We start from the raw sequence: 22,094 nt of genomic DNA, 5'->3' as shown, positions 1-22,094 counted from the left end.
ACAGAAATCAGTAGTCTAATATAATTGTTATTGTAGTCAACGAGTCAATTATGACCACTGCAAACCGTCAATGCACAGAGACGCCCGCAAGCAAGCACACACACACACACGCACGCACGCACGCACACACACACACACACACACACACACACACACACACACACACACACACACACACACACACACACACACACACACACACACACACACACACACACACACACACACACACACACACGAACACACACACACACACACACACACAATGTGGCCATTCCAATGCAGGAAAGGGAGTGGGCCATCAGTATAAATAAACACAACAACTACTGTCTAATCTAGTTCAACTGATGTTGTCCCTAAGGATAGACACAGGGCGCTCAACAGTGTGTTTGTGTGTTTGTGTCTTCTGAAGGTTTGAGTTATGAGAGAGAGAGAGAGAGAGAGAGAGAGAGAGACAGAGAGAGAGAGAGAGAGAGAGAGAGAGAGAGAGAGAGAGAGTTGAATAAGGAAATAGCAGACACTTCAAACTGGAATGCTTTTGATGACACAAGTGAAGACCAAGTTCCAAGGTATTTAAGAATAAATCATAATAATTCATATTGTAGCTAACTGAAATTGTGTTTTAGTGTTGTTTGTAAAAATTATATTTTCTTTTTTTGATCTGATATCATGTTATATATTTTAAAGCATCATATTGCACAAAACATTATGACAGACTGACCAGGTGAATCCAGGTGAAAGCTATGATTCCTTATTGATGTCACCTGTTAAATCTACAGGAGGAGACAGGTTAAATAAGGATGTTTATGCCTTGAGACAACTGAGACATGGATTGCGTACGTGTGCCATTCAGAGGGTGAATGGGCAAGGCAAAAAATATTTAAGCGTCTTTGAACAAGGGGGCAGTAGGTGCAAGGCGTACCGGTTTGAGTGTGTCAAGAACTGCAACAACAAGAACGCTCAACAGTTTCCCGCGTGTGTATCAATAATTGGTCCACCACCCAAAGGACATCCAGCCAACTTGACACAACTGTGGGAAGCGTTGGCGTCGACATGAGACCAGCATCCCTGTGGAAACACTTTTCAACACCTTGTAGAGTGTAAACCGAGTCGTGTCACACATGGCACCCTATGCCCGAAATAGTGCACTAGTTTTGTCCAGGGCCCATACTGACAGTAGTGCACTAGGGAATAGGGTGCCACCTCAGATGGCAGCCTACATCTCAGATCCTTCTACAGCTTCCTTTGACATAGGTGTATACAGAACGCTACAGGCAGTAAACAGTTCCTAAAGATGAACTGGCAACTGTTCTGATACATAATGTTAGCTTTCGGTGTTCTATCCACAAACTGACCGACTGTGAATTTAATATTTCAGTTTACTGAATCCCAGAGGGTAATAGATACACTCTGGGACTCTGTTTTTTTTTTTTTTTTTTATAATGTTTCCACTTTTCACAAATCAAATTTCACTCCTCTGGGGAAAGTTACATGAATTTATTTGATTTGATTGATTGATTTGATCGATTGATGGATTGATCGATCGATCGATTAATTGATGTGTTAATTTTCAGCCCAGGGCATGACCCTAGAGACACTGGTGTGGATCAGACCATTATAAAGGATGGGTTCCAGCTGCAGTGGTCAGAAACGTCAGAAAGATGACATCCACCACCCAGGGAAAGGCTCTCAAACCACCAACTCCACCAACCACACTGTGAGTACCTATATACACCCAACACCTCCGACCACCCAGGGAAAGGCTCTCAAACCACCAACTCCATCAACCACACTGTGAGTACCTATATACACCCAACACCTCCAACCACCCAGGGAAAGGCTCTCAAACAACCAACTCCACCAACCACACTGTGAGTACCTATATACACCCAACACCTCCAACCACACTGTGAGTACCTATATACACCCAACACCTCCAACCACACTGTGAGTACCTATATACACCCAACACCTCCAACCACACTGTGAGTACCTATATACACCTAACACCTCCAACCACACTGTGAGTACCTATATACACCCAACACCTCCAACCACACTGTGAGTACCTATATACACCCAACACCTCCAACCACCCAGGGAAAGGCTCTCAAACCACCAACTCCACCAACCACACTGTGAGTACCTATATACACCCAACACCTCCAACCACACTGTGAGTACTTATATACACCCAACACCTCCAACCACACTGTGAGTACCTATATACACCCAACACCTCCAACCACCCAGGGAAAGGCTCTCAAACCACCAACTCCACCAACCACACTGTGAGTACCTATATACACCCAACACCTCCAACCACACTGTGAGTACCTATATACACCTAACACATCCAACCACACTGTGAGTACCTATATACACCCAACACCTCCAACCACACTGTGAGTACCTATATACACCTAACACCTCCAACCACACTGTGAGTACCTATATACACCCAGCCGATGTGAGTAAGACCTTTAAACAGGTCAACAATCAGAAGGCCGCAGGGCCAGACCTATTACCAGGATGTGTACTGTCAGAATGCACTGACCAACTGTCTAGTGTCTTCACTGACATTATCAACCTCTCCCTGTCCGAGTCTGTAATACCAACATGTTTTAAGCAGACCACCATAGTGCCTGTGCCCAAGAACACTAAGGTAACCTGCCTAAACGACTACCGACCCATAGCAATCACATCTGTAGCCATGAAGAAGGTATGCGAACGGTCCAGTACATCACTGGGGCCAAGCTCCCTGCCATCCATGACCTCTATACCAGGCGGTGTCAGAGGAAGGCCCTAAAAATTGTCAAAGACTCCATCCACCCTAGTCATAGACTGTTCTCCCTGCTACCTTACGGCAAGCGGTACAGGAGCACCAAGTCTAGGTCCAAAAGGCTTCTAAACAGCTTCTACCCCCAAGCCATAAGACTCCTGAACATCTAGTCACATGGCTACCCAGACTACTTGCATTGTCCCCCCTTCTGCGCTGCTGCTACTCTCTGTTATTATCTCTGCATAGTCACTTTAATAACTCTACCTACATGTACATATTATCTCAATTACCTCAACACCGGAGCCCCCAGACATTGAGAGCCCACAGAGTGTCTGGGGGACACTCGGAGCCCCCAGACACTCTACACTCGGAGCGTCTGGGGGAAGACACTCGGAGCCCCCAGACACTCTACCTACATGTACATATTATCTCAATTACCTCAACACCGGAGCCCCCAGACATTGACTCTGTACTGGTACCCCCTGTATATAGCCTCCATATTGACTCTGTACTGGTACCCCCTGTATATAGCCTCCACATTGACTCTGTACCGGTACCCCCTGTATATAGCCTCCACATTGACTCTGTACCGGTACCCCCTGTATATAGCCTCCACATTGACTCTGTACCGGTACCCCCAGTATATAGCCTCCACATTGACTCTGTACCGGTACCCCCTGTATATAGCCTCCACATTGACTCTGTACCGGTACCCCCTGTATATAGCCTCCACATTGACTCTGTACTGGTACCCCCTGTATATAGCCTCCACATTGACTCTGTACTGGTACCCCCTGTATATAGCCTCCACATGACTCTGTACCGGTACCCCCTGTATATAGCCTCCACATTGACTCTGTACCGGTACCCCCTGTATATAGCCTCCACATTGACTCTGTACCGGTACCCCCAGTATATAGCCTCCACATTGACTCTGTACCGGTACCCCCTGTATATAGCCTCCACATTGACTCTGTACCGGTACCCCCTGTATATAGCCTCCACATTGACTCTGTACTGGTACCCCCTGTATATAGCCTCCACATTGACTCTGTACTGGTACCCCCTGTATATAGCCTCCACATTGACTCTGTACTGGTACCCCCTGTATATAGCCTCCACATTGACTCTGTACTGGTACCCCTTGTATATAGCCTCCACATTGACTCTGTACCGGTACCCCCTGTATATAGCCTCCACATTGACTCTGTACCGGTACCCCCTGTATATAGCCTCCACATTGACTCTGTACCGGTACCCCCTGTATATAGCCTCCACATTGACTCTGTACCGGTACCCCCTGTATATAGTCTCCACATTGACTCTGTACCGTAATACCCTGTATATAGCCTCCACATTGACTCTGTACCGGTACCCCCTGTATATAGTCTCCACATTGACTCTGTACCGGTACCCCCTGTATATAGCCTCCACATTGACTCTGTACCGGTACCCCCAGTATATAGCCTCCACATTGACTCTGTACCGGTACCCCCTGTATATAGCCTCCACATTGACTCTGTACCGGTACCCCCTGTATATAGCCTCCACATTGACTCTGTACTGGTACCCCCTGTATATAGCCTCCACATTGACTCTGTACTGGTACCCCCTGTATATAGCCTCCACATTGACTCTGTACCGGTACCCCCTGTATATAGCCTCCACATTGACTCTGTACCGGTACCCCCAGTATATAGCCTCCACATTGACTCTGTACCGGTACCCCCTGTATATAGCCTCCACATTGACTCTGTACCGGTACCCCCTGTATATAGCCTCCACATTGACTCTGTACTGGTACCCCCTGTATATAGCCTCCACATTGACTCTGTACTGGTACCCCCTGTATATAGCCTCCACATTGACTCTGTACTGGTACCCCCTGTATATAGCCTCCACATTGACTCTGTACTGGTACCCCCTGTATATAGCCTCCACATTGACTTTGTACTGGTACCCCCTGTATATAGCCTCCACATTGACTCTGTACCGGTAGCCCCTGTATATAGCCTCCACATTGACTCTGTACCGGTACCCCCTGTATATAGCCTCCACATTGACTCTGTACCGGTACCCCCTGTATATAGCCTCCACATTGACTCTGTACCGGTACCCCCTGTATATAGTCTCCACATTGACTCTGTACCGTAATACCCTGTATATAGCCTCCACATTGACTCTGTACCGGTACCCCCTGTATATAGTTTCCACATTGACTCTGTACCGTAATACCCTGTATATAGCCTCCACATTGACTCTGTACCGTAACACCCTGTATATAGCCTCCACATTGACTCTGTACCGTAATACCCTGTATATAGCCTCCACATTGACTCTGTACCGGTACCCCCTGTATATAGCCTCCACATTGACTCTGTACCGGTACCCCCTGTATATAGCCTCCACATTGACTCTGTACTGGTACCCCCTGTATATAGCCTCCACATTGACTCTGTACTGGTACCCCCTGTATATAGCCTCCACATTGACTCTGTACCGGTACCCCTTGTATATAGCCTCCACATTGACTCTGTACCGGTACCCCCAGTATATAGCCTCCACATTGACTCTGTACCGGTACCCCCTGTATATAGCCTCCACATTGACTCTGTACCGGTACCCCCTGTATATAGCCTCCACATTGACTCTGTACTGGTACCCCCTGTATATAGCCTCCACATTGACTCTGTACTGGTACCCCCTGTATATAGCCTCCACATTGACTCTGTACTGGTACCCCCTGTATATAGCCTCCACATTGACTCTGTACTGGTACCCCCTGTATATAGCCTCCACATTGACTTTGTACTGGTACCCCCTGTATATAGCCTCCACATTGACTCTGTACCGGTAGCCCCTGTATATAGCCTCCACATTGACTCTGTACCGGTACCCCCTGTATATAGCCTCCACATTGACTCTGTACCGGTACCCCCTGTATATAGCCTCCACATTGACTCTGTACCGGTACCCCCTGTATATAGTCTCCACATTGACTCTGTACCGTAATACCCTGTATATAGCCTCCACATTGACTCTGTACCGGTACCCCCTGTATATAGTTTCCACATTGACTCTGTACCGTAATACCCTGTATATAGCCTCCACATTGACTCTGTACCGTAATACCCTGTATATAGCCTCCACATTGACTCTGTACTGGTACCCCCTGTATATAGCCTCCACATTGACTCTGTACTGGTACCCTCTGTATATAGCCTCCACATTGACTCTGTACTGGTACCCCCTGTATATAGCCTCCACATTGACTCTGTACTGGTACCCTCTGTATATAGCCTCCACATTGACTCTGTACTGGTACCCTCTGTATATAGCCTCCACATTGACTCTGTACTGGTACCCTCTGTATATAGCCTCCACATTGACTCTGTACTGGTACCCTCTGTATATAGCCTCCACATTGACTCTGTACTGGTACTCCCTGTATTTCGCCCCACTATTGTTATTTACTGCTGTCCTTTAATTATTCGTTATTCTTATCTCTTACTTTTTGGGGGGAATTTTCTTAAAACTGCATTGTGGGTTAAGGGCCTTGTTTTTACACTGCTGCTACTCGCTGTTTTATTATCTATGCATAGTCACTTTACCCCCACCTACCATACATGCACAAATGACCTCCACTAACCTTTACCCCCACCTACCATACATGCACAAATGACCTCCACTAACCTTTACCCCCACCTACCATACATGCACAAATGACCTCCACTAACCTTTACTCCCACCTACCGTACATTGAATTGTTACCAGTACCCCTTGAATTTAGCCTCAATATTGTTGTTTGATTTTGTTTTAGTTTATTTAGTAAGTATTTTCTTAACTCTATTTTCTTAAAACTGCATTGTTGGTTAAAAGGGCTTGTAAAATAAGCATTTCACCATATTCAGAGCATGTGACATTTGATCTGATTTGACAACAGAGTAACAGAAGTGGACACTTCATTCCACCCTTTCTCCAAACAGGACGTTTATCTGACGCTTTGCCCCTTTATGACATCATAGATGTGAATCAGGGATTAATACGTTTACTGATTCTTCTAGATTTATTTGGTGAATAATGAAAGATGAATTATGAATAATGATATTATGACATCTTCATCATTCTCACAAATATATTTTCTCCACTCAGGCACACAATACGGAACAGGCCTCCGGTAATGGTAAGTTACAATTTGTCAACCTGTTTCAGAACATCATTTGTCAACCTGTTTCAGAACATCATTTGTCAACCTGTTTCAGAACATAATTTGTCAACCTGTTTCAGAAAATAATTTGTCAACCTGTTTCAGAACATAATTTGTCAACCTGTTTCAGAACATCATTTGTCAACCTGTTTCAGAACATCATTTGTCAACCTGTTTCAGAACATCAATTGTCAACCTGTTTCAGAACATAATTTGTCAACCTGTTTCAGAACATCATTTTGCAAACCCTTTTACAAGGACGACTATTGTCAGAGTTTTGTTGATACAAAACCCTTATTTCTTGATATTATGCAAACTTCACCTTAACACATATTCCTGTCCCTTCCAGACGAAGACGTTGTCATTGCTCTGCACGACTTCAAACCAACCACGGACCAGGACCTACCGTTCAGAAAAGGAGAGAGGCTTCAGATCCTCCAGGAGTGAGTACAATGCTGATTTACAACAAACGGTCACTCATTATTACATTAGGGAGATGTTACGCCGACGTTGGGTTCTCAGACAATAGTCTGATATCATATCCTCAGTGTGATAATACAGAATAGCAGTATCCTTTGGAGGCACCGTTACGTGGCTCATTTTGACGTGTAAGGAAATAGACAAAACATGCTCTGTTGTTGTTCTTTGAAGGAATGGGGACTGGTGGTTTGCTAAGTCACTGGTGACGGGAGAGGAGGGGTGCATCCCATGTACGTACGTGGCCAGAGTAGACACCCTAGAAATAGAAAAGTAAGTGAATCTGCTCTGACACAAGTCAGCCATTTTCTTTTTGATAATTTAACACTTCGAGCATGGGTTATCATACGTTTACAATACATACTTCACCATAGATCATTATAAATGAACTGAGTTGTGTTGACAGGAAATTAAAAACACTTTCCTTTCCTGTATCAGTATGCTTCCTGTATCCGTATGCTTCCTGTATCAGTATGCTTCCTGTATCTGTATGCTTCCTGTATCCGTAAGCTTCCTGTATCCGTATGCTTCCTGTATCCGTATGCTTCCTGTATCCGTATGCTTCCTGTATCCGTATGCTTCCTGTATCCATATGCTTCCTGTATCAGTATGCTTCCTGTATCAGTATGCTTCCTGTATCAGTATGCTTCCTGTATCCGTATGCTTCCTGTATCCGTATGCTAAGTATGTAACACATTATTTGGCGACACTTCCCTGTTCTTCCATGTATTGTAGATGGTTTTTCAAGGACCTGAGTCGTAGAGAGACAGAGCGTCTGCTCCTGGCTCCGGGGAATAAAGCTGGGTCATTTCTAGTTCGAGAGAGTGAGACCACCAAAGGTCAGAATCATCCTCTCTGCCTTTTTTAAAATACAACATTGTCAGAACAACACAACATAGTTTTTTTAAACTCAAAAATAGCTCCAAAAATATAATACTGAAAGACTTGGAATGGTCAAATCATCCATCTTGTCCATCTTGTACGTATAACCATATCATTGGCATTAACAGAACTGATATATACATTAAACAAACTGATACTAGCCGATATCAAGGACTGAAGAAAAAAAAAGCCTCATAAAGCTGTAAGCGAATCAAATTGTATTGGTCACATACACATGATTTAGCAGATGTTAATGCGAGTGTAGCGAAATGCTTGTGCTTCTAGTTCCGACCCGCTCAGTAATATCTAACACACTAACACTGTATGTGTCATTGACATGTCGCCCCAAAAGGTGCTCTCTCCCTGTCCATCAGAGACGTAGGGCTGGAGCATGGGGATGTGGTGAAGCACTACAAGATCCGTTCCCTGGATAACGGAGGGTTCTACATCTCTCCGTCCACCTCCTTCTCCTCCCTGCAGGAGCTGGTCAAGTACTATACCCGTGAGTTAAAAATGACCATGAACATCAAGGTTATATATTTGAGGTTAAAGTTCATATGACCATAACAATACTCCATAACGACATCACAATACCCCATAACGACATCACAATACTCCATAATGGCATCACAATACTCCATAATGACATCACAATACCCCATAACGACATCACAATACTCCATAATGGCATCACAATACCCCATAACGACATCACAATACCCCCTAATGACATCACAATACTCCATAATGACATCACAATACCCCATAATGGCATCACAATACTCCATAACGACATCACAATACCCCATAACGGCATCACAATACTCCATAACGACATCACAATACCCCATAACGACATCACAATACCCCCTAATGACATCACAATACTCCATAACGACATCACAATACCCCATAACGACATCACAATACCCATAATGACATCACAATACTCCATAATGACATCACAATACTCCATAATGACATCACAATACCCCATAACGACATCACAATACCCCCTAATGACATCACAATACTCCATAATGACATCACAATACTCCATAATGACATCACAATACTCCATAATGACATCACAATACCCCATAACGACATCACAATACCCCATAATGACATCACAATAATCCATAATGACATCACAATACTCCATAATGACATCACAATACTCCATAATGACATCACAATACCCCATAACGACATCACAATACCCCATAATGACATCACAATACTCCATAATGACATCACAATACCCCATAACGACATCACAATACCCCATAATGACATCACAATACTCCATAATGACATCACAATACCCCATAACGACATCGCAATACCCCATAATGACATCACAATACCCCCTAACGACATCACAATACCCCATAATGACATCACAATACTCCATAATGACATCACAATACCCCATAACGACATCACAATACCCCATAATGACATCACAATACTGCATAATGACATCACAATACTCCATAATGACATCACAATACTCCATAATGATATCAAAATACCCCATAACGACATCACAATACCCCATAATGACATCACAATACTCCATAACGACATCACAATACCCCATAATGACATCACAATACTCCATAACGACATCACAATACCCCATAACGACATCACAATACTCCATAACGACATCACAATACCCCATAACGACATCACACTACCCCATAACGACATCACAATACCCCATAACGACATCACAATACTCCATAACGACATCACAATACTCCATAACGACATCACAATACCCCATAATGATATCACAATACTCCATAACGACATCACAATATCCCACAATGACATCACAATACTCCATAACGACATCACAATACTCCACAATAACATCACAATACTCCATAATGGCATCACAATACCCCATAATAACATCACAATACTCCATAACGACATCACAATACCCCATAATGGCATCACAATACTCCATAACGACATCACAATACTCCATAATGACATCACAATACCCCATAACGACATCACAATACCCCACAATGACATCACAATATTCCATAATGACATCACAATACTCCATAATGACATCACAATACTCCATAATGACATCACAATACCCCCATAACGACATCACAATACCCCATAATGACATCACAATACTCCATAATGACATCACAATACCCCATAACGACATCACAACACCCCATAATGACATCACAATACTCCATAATGACATCACAATACTCCATAATGATATCACAATACTCCATAATGATATCACAATACCCCATAACGACATCACAATACCCCATAATGACATCACAATACTCCATAACGGCATCACAATACCCCATAATGACATCACAATACTCCATAACGACATCACAATACCCCATAATGACATCACAATACCCCATAACGACATCACAATACTCCATAACGACATCACAACACCCCATAACGACATCACACTACCCCATAACGACATCACAATACCCCATAATGACATCACAATACTCCATAACGACATCACAATACCCCATAACGACATCACAATACCCCATAATGATATCACAATACTCCATAACGACATCACAATACCCCATGATGACATCACAATACTCCATAACGACATCACAATACTCCACAGTAACATCACAATACTCCATAATGACATCACAATACCCCATAATATCATCACAATACTCCATACCGACATCACAATACCCCATAATGGCATCACAATACTCCATAACGCCATCACAATACTCCATAATGACATCACAATACTCCATAATGACATCACAGCACGCCATAATAACATCACAATACTCCCAAACGGCATCACAATACCCCATAATGACATCACAATACTCCGTACCGACATCACAATACTCCATAATGACATCACAATACCCCATAATGACATCACAATACTCCATAACGACATCACAATACTCCATAATACAGACCCGGGTTTGATCCTGGTTATATATTTCTTTCTCTTTATATCCCCTGGATAGTCTACTGTTGAAGTGTCCTGGGGGTAAAGAACACCTTTTTAGAAACAAAACAAGAAAAAAATAAACATAAAGGAGGGTTTGAGGTTAAAGTTCATATGACCTCTTAAAGGTCAAGGAGTAAAAAGCCGTAGACTGGAATCCGATCATCGCGTAGCATTTCAAAGTAAACCAGCTAACTACACCGATGTTTTTACAGCCTGAGTGTAGATTTCAGGTACGTTGGCGGTGGTGGTCGTAGTGGTTCAGTGTGCTGTCACTGCTTAATGAACAATCTCTTACCTTATCACAGCTTCAACAAAACATAACAACTTGACTTCCTTATATGTAAGATAGACCAAAGAGGCCAACCTACATCTATACGTTACCCGTGTGAGAGGATGAGGATCTTACTATCAGCTGGCAGGAAGTACGTCAACTCTTCATACAGTGCATTGCGAAAGTATTCGGCCACCTTGAACTTTGCGACCTTTTGCCACATTTCAGGCTTCAAACATAAAGATATAAAACTGTATTTTTTTGTGAAGAATCAACAACAAGTGGGACACAATCATGAAGTGGAACGACATTTATTGGATATTTCAAACTTTTTTAACAAATCAAAAACTGAAAAATTGGGCGTACAAAATTATTCAGCCCCCTTAAGTTAATACTTTGTAGCGCCACCTTTTGCTGCGATTACAGCTGTAAGTCGCTTGGGGTATGTCTCTATCAGTTTTGCACATCGAGAGACTGAAATTTCAACTTGTTGTTGATTCTTCACAAAAAAAATACAGTTTTATATCTTTATGTTTGAAGCCTGAAATGTGGCAAAAGGTCGCAAAGTTCAAGGGGGCCGAATACTTTGGCAAGGCACTGTATATAGTGAAGTAAAGTCTTCTTGATTGGAAGCTTTAAGGAGGTTCTCTGCCTCATGTTGTGAACTGCTTCATTTCCTGTCGAGGTGAGTAAGTGTTTTCTAATCTATTGTGGTGGCCTTATGACCAAATGACCAGCCCCCCCCCCCCCCCCCCCAGACACATTCGTAAGTCAGATAGGTTCTCTCTCATCAAATCATACAACGGTTGTAGATTACAATGAAATGGTTGCTTATGAGCCCTTTCCAACGATGTAGAATATATGTATTTGTAGCATAAGAGGAATAAAATACACAAGAATGGCACAATTTACAGGGAGTACCAGTACCTAGTCAATGTGGAGCTATATACAGGGAGTACCAGTACCAAGTCAATGTGGAGCTATATACAGGGAGTACCAGTACCAAGTCAATGTGGAGCTATATACAGGAAGTACCAGTACCAAGTCAATGTGGAGCTATATACAGGGAGTACCAGTACCAAGTCAATGTGGAGGCTATATACAGGGAGTACCAGTACAGAGTCAATGTGGAGCTATATACAGGGAGTACCAGTACCTAGTCAATGTGGAGCTATATACAGGGAGTACCAGTACAGAGTCAATGTGGAGAGGTATGAGGTATTTAAGGTAGATACAGTGCATTCGGAAAGTATTCAAACCCCTTGACTTTTTCCACATATTGTTACGTTACAGCCTTATTCTAAAATGGATTAAATATATTTGTATCCTCATCAATCTGTACACAATACCCCATAATGACATCACAATACTCCATAACGACATCACAATACCCCATAATGACATCACAATACCCCATAACGACATCACAATACTCCATAACGACATCACAATACCCCATAACGACATCACACTACCCCATAACGACATCACAATACCCCATAATGACATCACAATACTCCATAACGACATCACAATACCCCATAACGACATCACAATACCCCATAATGATATCACAATACTCCATAACGACATCACAATACCCCATAATGACATCACAAGACTCCATAACGACATCACAATACTCCACAATGACATCACAATACTCCATAATGACATCACAATACCCCATAATAACATCACAATACTCAATACCGACATCACAATACCCCATAATGACATCGCAATACTCCATAATGACATCACAATACCCCATAACGACATCACAATACCCCATAATGACATCACAATACCCCATAACGACATCACAATACCCCATAATGACATCACAATACTCCATAACGACATCACAATACTCCATAACGACATCACAATACCCCATAACGACATCACAATACCCCATAACGACATCACACTACCCCATAACGACATCACAATACCCCATAATGACATCACAATACTCCATAACGACATCACAATACCCCATAACGACATCACAATACCCCATAATGATATCACAATACTCCATAACGCCATCACAATACCCCATAATGACATCACAATACCCCATAACGACATCACAATACCCCATAATGATATCACAATACTCCATAACGCCATCACAATACCCCATAATGACATCACAATACTCCATAACGACATCACAATACTCCACAATGACATCACAATACTCCATAATGACATCACAATACCCCATAAGAACATCACAATACTCCATAACGACATCACAATACTCCACAGTGACATCACAATACTCCATAATGACATCACAATACCCCATAATATCATCACAATACTCCATACCGACATCACAATACCCCATACCGACATCACAATACTCCATAATGACATCACAATACCCCATAATGACATCACAATACTCCATAACGACATCACAATACTCCATAATACAGACCCGGGTTTGATCCTGGTTATATATTTCTTTCTCTTTATATCCCCTGGATAGTCTACTGTTGAAGTGTCCTGGGGGTAAAGAACACCTTTTTAGAAACAAAACAAGAAAAAAAATAAACATAAAGGAGGGTTTGAGGTTAAAGTTCATATGACCTCTTAAAGGTCAAGGAGTAAAAAGCCGTAGACTGGAATCCGATCATCGCGTAGCATTTCAAAGTAAACCAGCTAACTACACCGATGTTTTTACAGCCTGAGTGTAGATTTCAGGTACGTTGGCGGTGGTGGTCGTAGTGGTTCAGTGTGCTGTCACTGCTTAATGAACAATCTCTTACCTTATCACAGCTTCAACAAAACATAACAACTTGACTTCCTTATATGTAAGATAGACCAAAGAGGCCAACCTACATCTATACGTTACCCGTGTGAGAGGATGAGGATCTTACTATCAGCTGGCAGGAAGTACGTCCACTCTTCATACAGTGCCTTGCGAAAGTATTCGGCCACCTTGAACTTTGCGACCTTTTGCCACATTTCAGGCTTCAAACATAAAGATATAAAACTGTATTTTTTTGTGAAGAATCAACAACAAGTGGGACACAATCATGAAGTGGAACGACATTTATTGGATATTTCAAACTTTTTTAACAAATCAAAAACTGAAAAATTGGGCGTACAAAATTATTCAGCCCCCTTAAGTTAATACTTTGTAGCGCCACCTTTTGCTGCGATTACAGCTGTAAGTCGCTTGGGGTATGTCTCTATCAGTTTTGCACATCGAGAGACTGAAATTTCAACTTGTTGTTGATTCTTCACAAAAAAAATACAGTTTTATATCTTTATGTTTGAAGCCTGAAATGTGGCAAAAGGTTGCAAAGTTCAAGGGGGCCGAATACTTTGGCAAGGCACTGTATATAGTGAAGTAAAGTCTTCTTGATTGGAAGCTTTAAGGAGGTTCTCTGCCTCATGTTGTGAACTGCTTCATTTCCTGTCGAGGTGAGTAAGTGTTTTCTAATCTATTGTGGTGGCCTTATGACCAAATGACCAGCCCCCCCCCCCCCCCAGACACATTCGTAAGTCAGATAGGTTCTCTCTCATCAAATCATACAACGGTTGTAGATTACAATGAAATGGTTGCTTATGAGCCCTTTCCAACGATGTAGAATATATGTATTTGTAGCATAAGAGGAATAAAATACACAAGAATGGCACAATTTACAGGGAGTACCAGTACCTAGTCAATGTGGAGCTATATACAGGAAGTACCAGTACCAAGTCAATGTGGAGGCTATATACAGGGAGTACCAGTACCTAGTCAATGTGGAGCTATATACAGGGAGTACCAGTACCAAGTCAATGTGGAGGCTATATACAGGGAGTACCAGTACCTAGTCAATGTGGAGCTATATACAGGGAGTACCAGTACAGAGTCAATGTGGAGCTATATACAGGGAGTACCAGTACCAAGTCAATGTGGAGCTATATACAGGGAGTACCAGTACCTAGTCAATGTGGAGGCTATATACAGGGAGTACCAGTACCTAGTCAATGTGGAGCTATATACAGGGAGTACCAGTACAGAGTCAATGTGGAGCTATATACAGGGAGTACCAGTACAGAGTCAATGTGGAGCTATATACAGGGAGTACCAGTACCTAGTCAATGTGGAGCTATATACAGGGAGTACCAGTACAGAGTCAATGTGGAGAGGTATGAGGTATTTAAGGTAGATACAGTGCATTCGGAAAGTATTCAAACCCCTTGACTTTTTCCACATATTGTTACGTTACAGCCTTATTCTAAAATGGATTAAATATATTTGTATCCTCATCAATCTGTACACAATACCCCATAATGACATCACAATACTCCATAACGACATCACAATACCCCATAATGACATCACAATACCCCATAACGACATCACAATACTCCATAACGACATCACAATACTCCACAATGACATCACAATACTCCATAATGACATCACAATACCCCATAAGAACACCACAATACTCCATAACGACATCACAATACTCCACAGTAACATCACAATACTCCATAATGACATCACAATACCCTATAATATCATCACAATACTCCATACCGACATCACAATACCCCATACCGACATCACAATACTCCATAATGGCATCACAATACCCCATAATGACATCACAATACTCCATAACGACATCACAATACTCCATAATACAGACCCGGGTTTGATCCTGGTTATATATTTCTTTCTCTTTATATCCCCTGGATAGTCTACTGTTGAAGTGTCCTGGGGGTAAAGAACACCTTTTTAGAAACAAAACAAGAAAAAAAATAAACATAAAGGAGGGTTTGAGGTTAAAGTTCATATGACCTCTTAAAGGTCAAGGAGTAAAAAGCCGTAGACTGGAATCCGATCATCGCGTAGCATTTCAAAGTAAACCAGCTAACTACACCGATGTTTTTACAGCCTGAGTGTAGATTTCAGGTACGTTGGCGGTGGTGGTCGTAGTGGTTCAGTGTGCTGTCACTGCTTAATGAACAATCTCTTACCTTATCACAGCTTCAACAAAACATAACAACTTGACTTCCTTATATGTAAGATAGACCAAAGAGGCCAACCTACATCTATACGTTACCCGTGTGAGAGGATGAGGATCTTACTATCAGCTGGCAGGAAGTACGTCAACTCTTCATACAGTGCCTTGCGAAAGTATTCGGCCACCTTGAACTTTGCGACCTTTTGCCACATTTCAGGCTTCAAACATAAAGATATAAAACTGTATTTTTTTGTGAAGAATCAACAACAAGTGGGACACAATCATGAAGTGGAACGACATTTATTGGATATTTCAAACTTTTTTAACAAATCAAAAACTGAAAAATTGGGCGTACAAAATTATTCAGCCCCCTTAAGTTAATACTTTGTAGCGCCACCTTTTGCTGCGATTACAGCTGTAAGTCGCTTGGGGTATGTCTCTATCAGTTTTGCACATCGAGAGACTGAAATTTCAACTTGTTGTTGATTCTTCACAAAAAAAATACAGTTTTATATCTTTATGTTTGAAGCCTGAAATGTGGCAAAAGGTTGCAAAGTTCAAGGGGGCCGAATACTTTGGCAAGGCACTGTATATAGTGAAGTAAAGTCTTCTTGATTGGAAGCTTTAAGGAGGTTCTCTGCCTCATGTTGTGAACTGCTTCATTTCCTGTCGAGGTGAGTAAGTGTTTTCTAATCTATTGTGGTGGCCTTATGACCAAATGACCAGCCCCCCCCCCCCCCCCCCAGACACATTCGTAAGTCAGATAGGTTCTCTCTCATCAAATCATACAACGGTTGTAGATTACAATGAAATGGTTGCTTATGAGCCCTTTCCAACGATGTAGAATATATGTATTTGTAGCATAAGAGGAATAAAATACACAAGAATGGCACAATTTACAGGGAGTACCAGTACCTAGTCAATGTGGAGCTATATACAGGAAGTACCAGTACCAAGTCAATGTGGAGGCTATATACAGGGAGTACCAGTACCTAGTCAATGTGGAGGCTATATACAGGGAGTACCAGTACCTAGTCAATGTGGAGCTACATACAGGAAGTACCAGTACCAAGTCAATGTGGAGCTATATACAGGAAGTACCAGTACCAAGTCAATGTGGAGCTATATACAGGGAGTACCAGTACCAAGTCAATGTGGAGCTATATACAGGGAGTACCAGTACCAAGTCAATGTGGAGCTATATACAGGGAGTACCAGTACCTAGTCAATGTGGAGCTATATACAGGGAGTACCAGTACCTAGTCAATGTGGAGGCTATATACAGGGAGTACCAGTACCTAGTCAATGTGGAGCTATATACAGGAAGTACCAGTACCTAGTCAATGTGGAGCTATATACAGGGAGTACCAGTACCTAGTCAATGTGGAGCTATATACAGGGAGTACCAGTACCTAGTCAATGTGGAGCTATATACAGGGAGTACCAGTACCTAGTCAATGTGGAGCTATATACAGGGAGTACCAGTACCAAGTCAATGTGGAGCTATATACAGGGAGTACCAGTACAGAGTCAATGTGGAGCTATATACAGGGAGTACCAGTACAGAGTCAATGTGGAGAGGTATGAGGTATTTAAGGTAGATACAGTGCATTCGGAAAGTATTCAAACCCCTTGACTTTTTCCACATATTGTTACGTTACAGCCTTATTCTAAAATGGATTAAATATATTTGTATCCTCATCAATCTGTACACAATACCCCATAACGACATCACAATACTCCATAATGACATCACAATACCCCATAGTGACATCACAATACTCCATAACGACATCACAATACCCCATAACGACATCACAATACCCCATAACGACATCACAATACCCCATAACGACATCACAATACCCCATAATGACATCACAATACCCCATAACGACATCACAATACCCCATAACGACATCACAATACCCCATAATGACATCACAATACTCCATAACGACATCACAATACCCCATAATGACATCACAATACCCCATAACGACATCACAATACTCCATAACGACATCACAATACCCCATAACGACATCACACTACCCCATAACGACATCACAATACCCCATAATGACATCACAATACTCCATAACGACATCACAATACCCCATAACGACATCACAATACCCCATAATGATATCACAATACTCCATAACGACATCACAATACCCCATAATGACATCACAAGACTCCATAACGACATCACAATACTCCACAATGACATCACAATACTCCATAATGACATCACAATACCCCATAATAACATCACAATACTCCATACCGACATCACAATACCCCATAATGACATCGCAATACTCCATAATGGCATCACAATACCCCATAACGACATCACAATACCCCATAATGACATCACAATACCCCATAACGACATCACAATACCCCATAATGACATCACAATACTCCATAACGACATCACAATACTCCATAACGACATCACAATACCCCATAATGACATCACAATACTCCATAACGACATCACAATACCCCATAATGACATCACAATACTCCATAACGACATCACAATACCCCATAACGACATCACAATACCCCACAATGATATCACAATACTCCATAACGACATCACAATACCCCATAATGACATCACAATACTCCATAACGACATCACAATACTCCACAATGACATCACAATACTCCATAATGACATCACAGTACCCCATAAGAACATCACAATACTCCATAACGACATCACAATACCCCATAACGACATCACAATACCCCATAATGACATCACAATACCCCATAACGACATCACAATACCCCATAATGACATCACAATACCCCATAACGACATCACAATACCCCATAATGACATCACAATACTCCATAACGACATCACAATACCCCATAATGACATCACAATACCCCATAACGACATCACAATACCCCATAACGACATCACAATACCCCATAACGACATCACAATACCCCATATTGACATCACAATACCCCATAACGACATCACAATACCCCATAATGACATCACAATACTCCATAACGACATCACAATACCCCATAATGACATCACAATACCCCATAATGACATCACAATACCCCATAATGACATCACAATACCCCATAGTTACATCACAATACCCCATAATGACATCACAATACTCCATAACGACAAAACTGAAATGTTAGCACATGAATAAAAAATAAAAAACAGGCTAATCCTCAGTGGCGCAGCGGTTTAAGGCACTGCATCGCAGTGCTTGAGGCATCACTACAGACCCGGGTTTGATCCTGGGTGTGTTGCAGCTGGCTGCGGCTAGGATACCCATGAAGTGGCACGCATTGGTGCGGCTGGCTTCCTGGGTTAAGTGGGTAGTGTGTCAAGAAGCAGTGCGGCTTGGCAGAGTTGTGTTTCGGATGACCCATTGCTCTTGACCTTTGCCTCTCCTGAGTCCGTACAAGATTTGCAGCGATGAGAATGTAACTACCAATTGGATATCATGAAAAAGGGTAAAAAATATCAAATGGAAATACCTTATTTACTTAAGTATTCAGACTCGAAATTGAGCTCAGGTGCATCCTGTTTCCATTGATCATCCCTGAGATGTTTTTCAAACTTGATTGGAGTCCACCTGTGGTAAATTCAATTGATTGGACATGATTGTTGGAAAGGCACACACCTGTCTATATAAGGTCCCACAGTTGACAGTGCATATCAGAGCAAAAACCAAGCTATGAGGTCGACAGAATTGTCCGTAGAGCTCCGAGACAGGATTGTGTCGAGGCACAGATCTGGAGAAGTGTACCAAAACATTTCTGCAACATTGAAGATCCCTAAGAACACAGTGGCCTCCATCATTCTGGAAGAAGTTTGGAGCCACCAAGACTCTTCCTAGAGCTGGCCGCTGGGCCAAAATGAACAATCGATGGGGAGAAGGGTCTTAGTCAGGGATGTGACCAAGAACCCAATGATCACTCTGACTGAGTTCCAGAGATCCTATGTGGAGATGGGAGAACCTTCCAGAAGGACAACTATCTCCACAGCACTCCACCAATCAGGCTTTTATGGTGGAGTGGCCAGATGGAAGGTTCTCCCCCAAAAAAGGGACATGACTTGGAGTTTGTCAAAATGCACATAAAGGACTCTTAGACAATGAGAAACAAGATTCCCTGGTCTGATGAAGCCAAGATTGAACTCTTTGGCCTGAATGCCAAGCGTCACCTCTGTAAGAAACCAGGCACCATCCCTTCAGTGAAGTATGGTGGAGGCAGCATCATGCTGTGGGGATGTTTTTTCAGCGGTAGGGACGGGGAGACTAGTCAGGATTGAGGAAAGATGAATGGAGCAAAGTAATGAGAACTCCTTAATGAAAACCTGCTCCAGAGCGCTCAGAACCTCAGGCTGGTGCTAAGGTTCACCTTCCAACAGGACAACGACCCTTAGCACACAGCCAAGACAACGCAGGAATGGCTTCAGGAACAAGTTGACTTGAAACCGATCTAACATCTCTGCAGAGACCTGAAAATAGCTGTACAGCAATGCTCCCCATCCAACCTGACAGAGCTTGAGAGAATCTGCAGAGAAGAATGGAAGAAACTCCCCAAATACAGGTGTGCCAAGCTTCTAGCGTCACACCCAAGAAAACTCGAGGCTGTAAGGTGCTTCAACAAAGTGCTGAGGAAAGGGTCTGAATAGCATATTGTTAAAAGGATCTGCTGAAACATGTTAACTTGTTAATAACATGCAGCCTCGTTTACAAATTGGTACATTGGAATGTGAGATGTAATCTACAACTCCACTAGGATGATAGATGACAGATGTAATCTACAACTCCACTAGGATGATAGATGACAGATGTAATCTACAACTCCACTAGGATGATAGATGACAGATGTAATCTACAACTCCACTAGGATGATAGATGACAGATGTGATCTACTTCGTCACTAGGATGACATATGACAGATGTGATCTACATCGCCACTAGGATGACAGATGACAGATGTAATCTACATCTCCACTAGGATGACAGATGACAGATGTGATCTACAACTCCACTAGGATGATAGATGACAGATGTAATCTACAACTCCACTAGGATGATAGATGACAGATGTGATCTACTTCGTCACTAGGATGACATATGACAGATGTGATCTACATCGCCACTAGGATGACAGATGACAGATGTAATCTACATCTCCACTAGGATGACAGATGACAGATGTGATCTACAACTCCACTAGGATGACAGATGACAGATGTGATCTACAACTCCACTAGGATGATAGATGACAGATGTGATCTACAACTCCACTAGGATGATAGATGACAGATGTGATCTACTTCGTCACTAGGATGACATATGACAGATGTGATCTACATCGCCACTAGGATGACAGATGACAGATGTAATCTACATCTCCACTAGGATGACAGATGACAGATGTGATCTACAACTCCA

The 22,094-nt window shown here is 42.3% G+C and overlaps 1 protein-coding gene across 1 annotated transcript in view; it reads left to right on the top strand.

The window, feature by feature from the left end:
- The first annotated feature begins 423 nt into the window (after positions 1 to 423).
- blk (BLK proto-oncogene, Src family tyrosine kinase) overlaps positions 424 to 22,094 on the top strand; it is a 51,707-nt gene continuing 30,036 nt past the window's right edge. The window contains exons 1-7 of the mRNA XM_031800831.1: positions 424 to 569; positions 1,575 to 1,717; positions 6,935 to 6,965; positions 7,339 to 7,432; positions 7,641 to 7,739; positions 8,202 to 8,305; positions 8,701 to 8,850. Coding sequence (XP_031656691.1) covers positions 1,625 to 1,717; positions 6,935 to 6,965; positions 7,339 to 7,432; positions 7,641 to 7,739; positions 8,202 to 8,305; positions 8,701 to 8,850 — 571 coding nt within the window. The 5' untranslated portion in view covers positions 424 to 569; positions 1,575 to 1,624. The remainder of the gene's footprint in view (positions 570 to 1,574; positions 1,718 to 6,934; positions 6,966 to 7,338; positions 7,433 to 7,640; positions 7,740 to 8,201; positions 8,306 to 8,700; positions 8,851 to 22,094) is intronic.

Source organism: Oncorhynchus kisutch, linkage group LG21 (genome assembly GCF_002021735.2).
Source record: "Oncorhynchus kisutch isolate 150728-3 linkage group LG21, Okis_V2, whole genome shotgun sequence".
Lineage (NCBI taxonomy): Eukaryota > Metazoa > Chordata > Actinopteri > Salmoniformes > Salmonidae > Oncorhynchus > Oncorhynchus kisutch.
The sequence above is the reverse complement of the archived record's forward strand: the minus strand, read 5'-3'. Positions and strand labels throughout refer to the sequence as shown.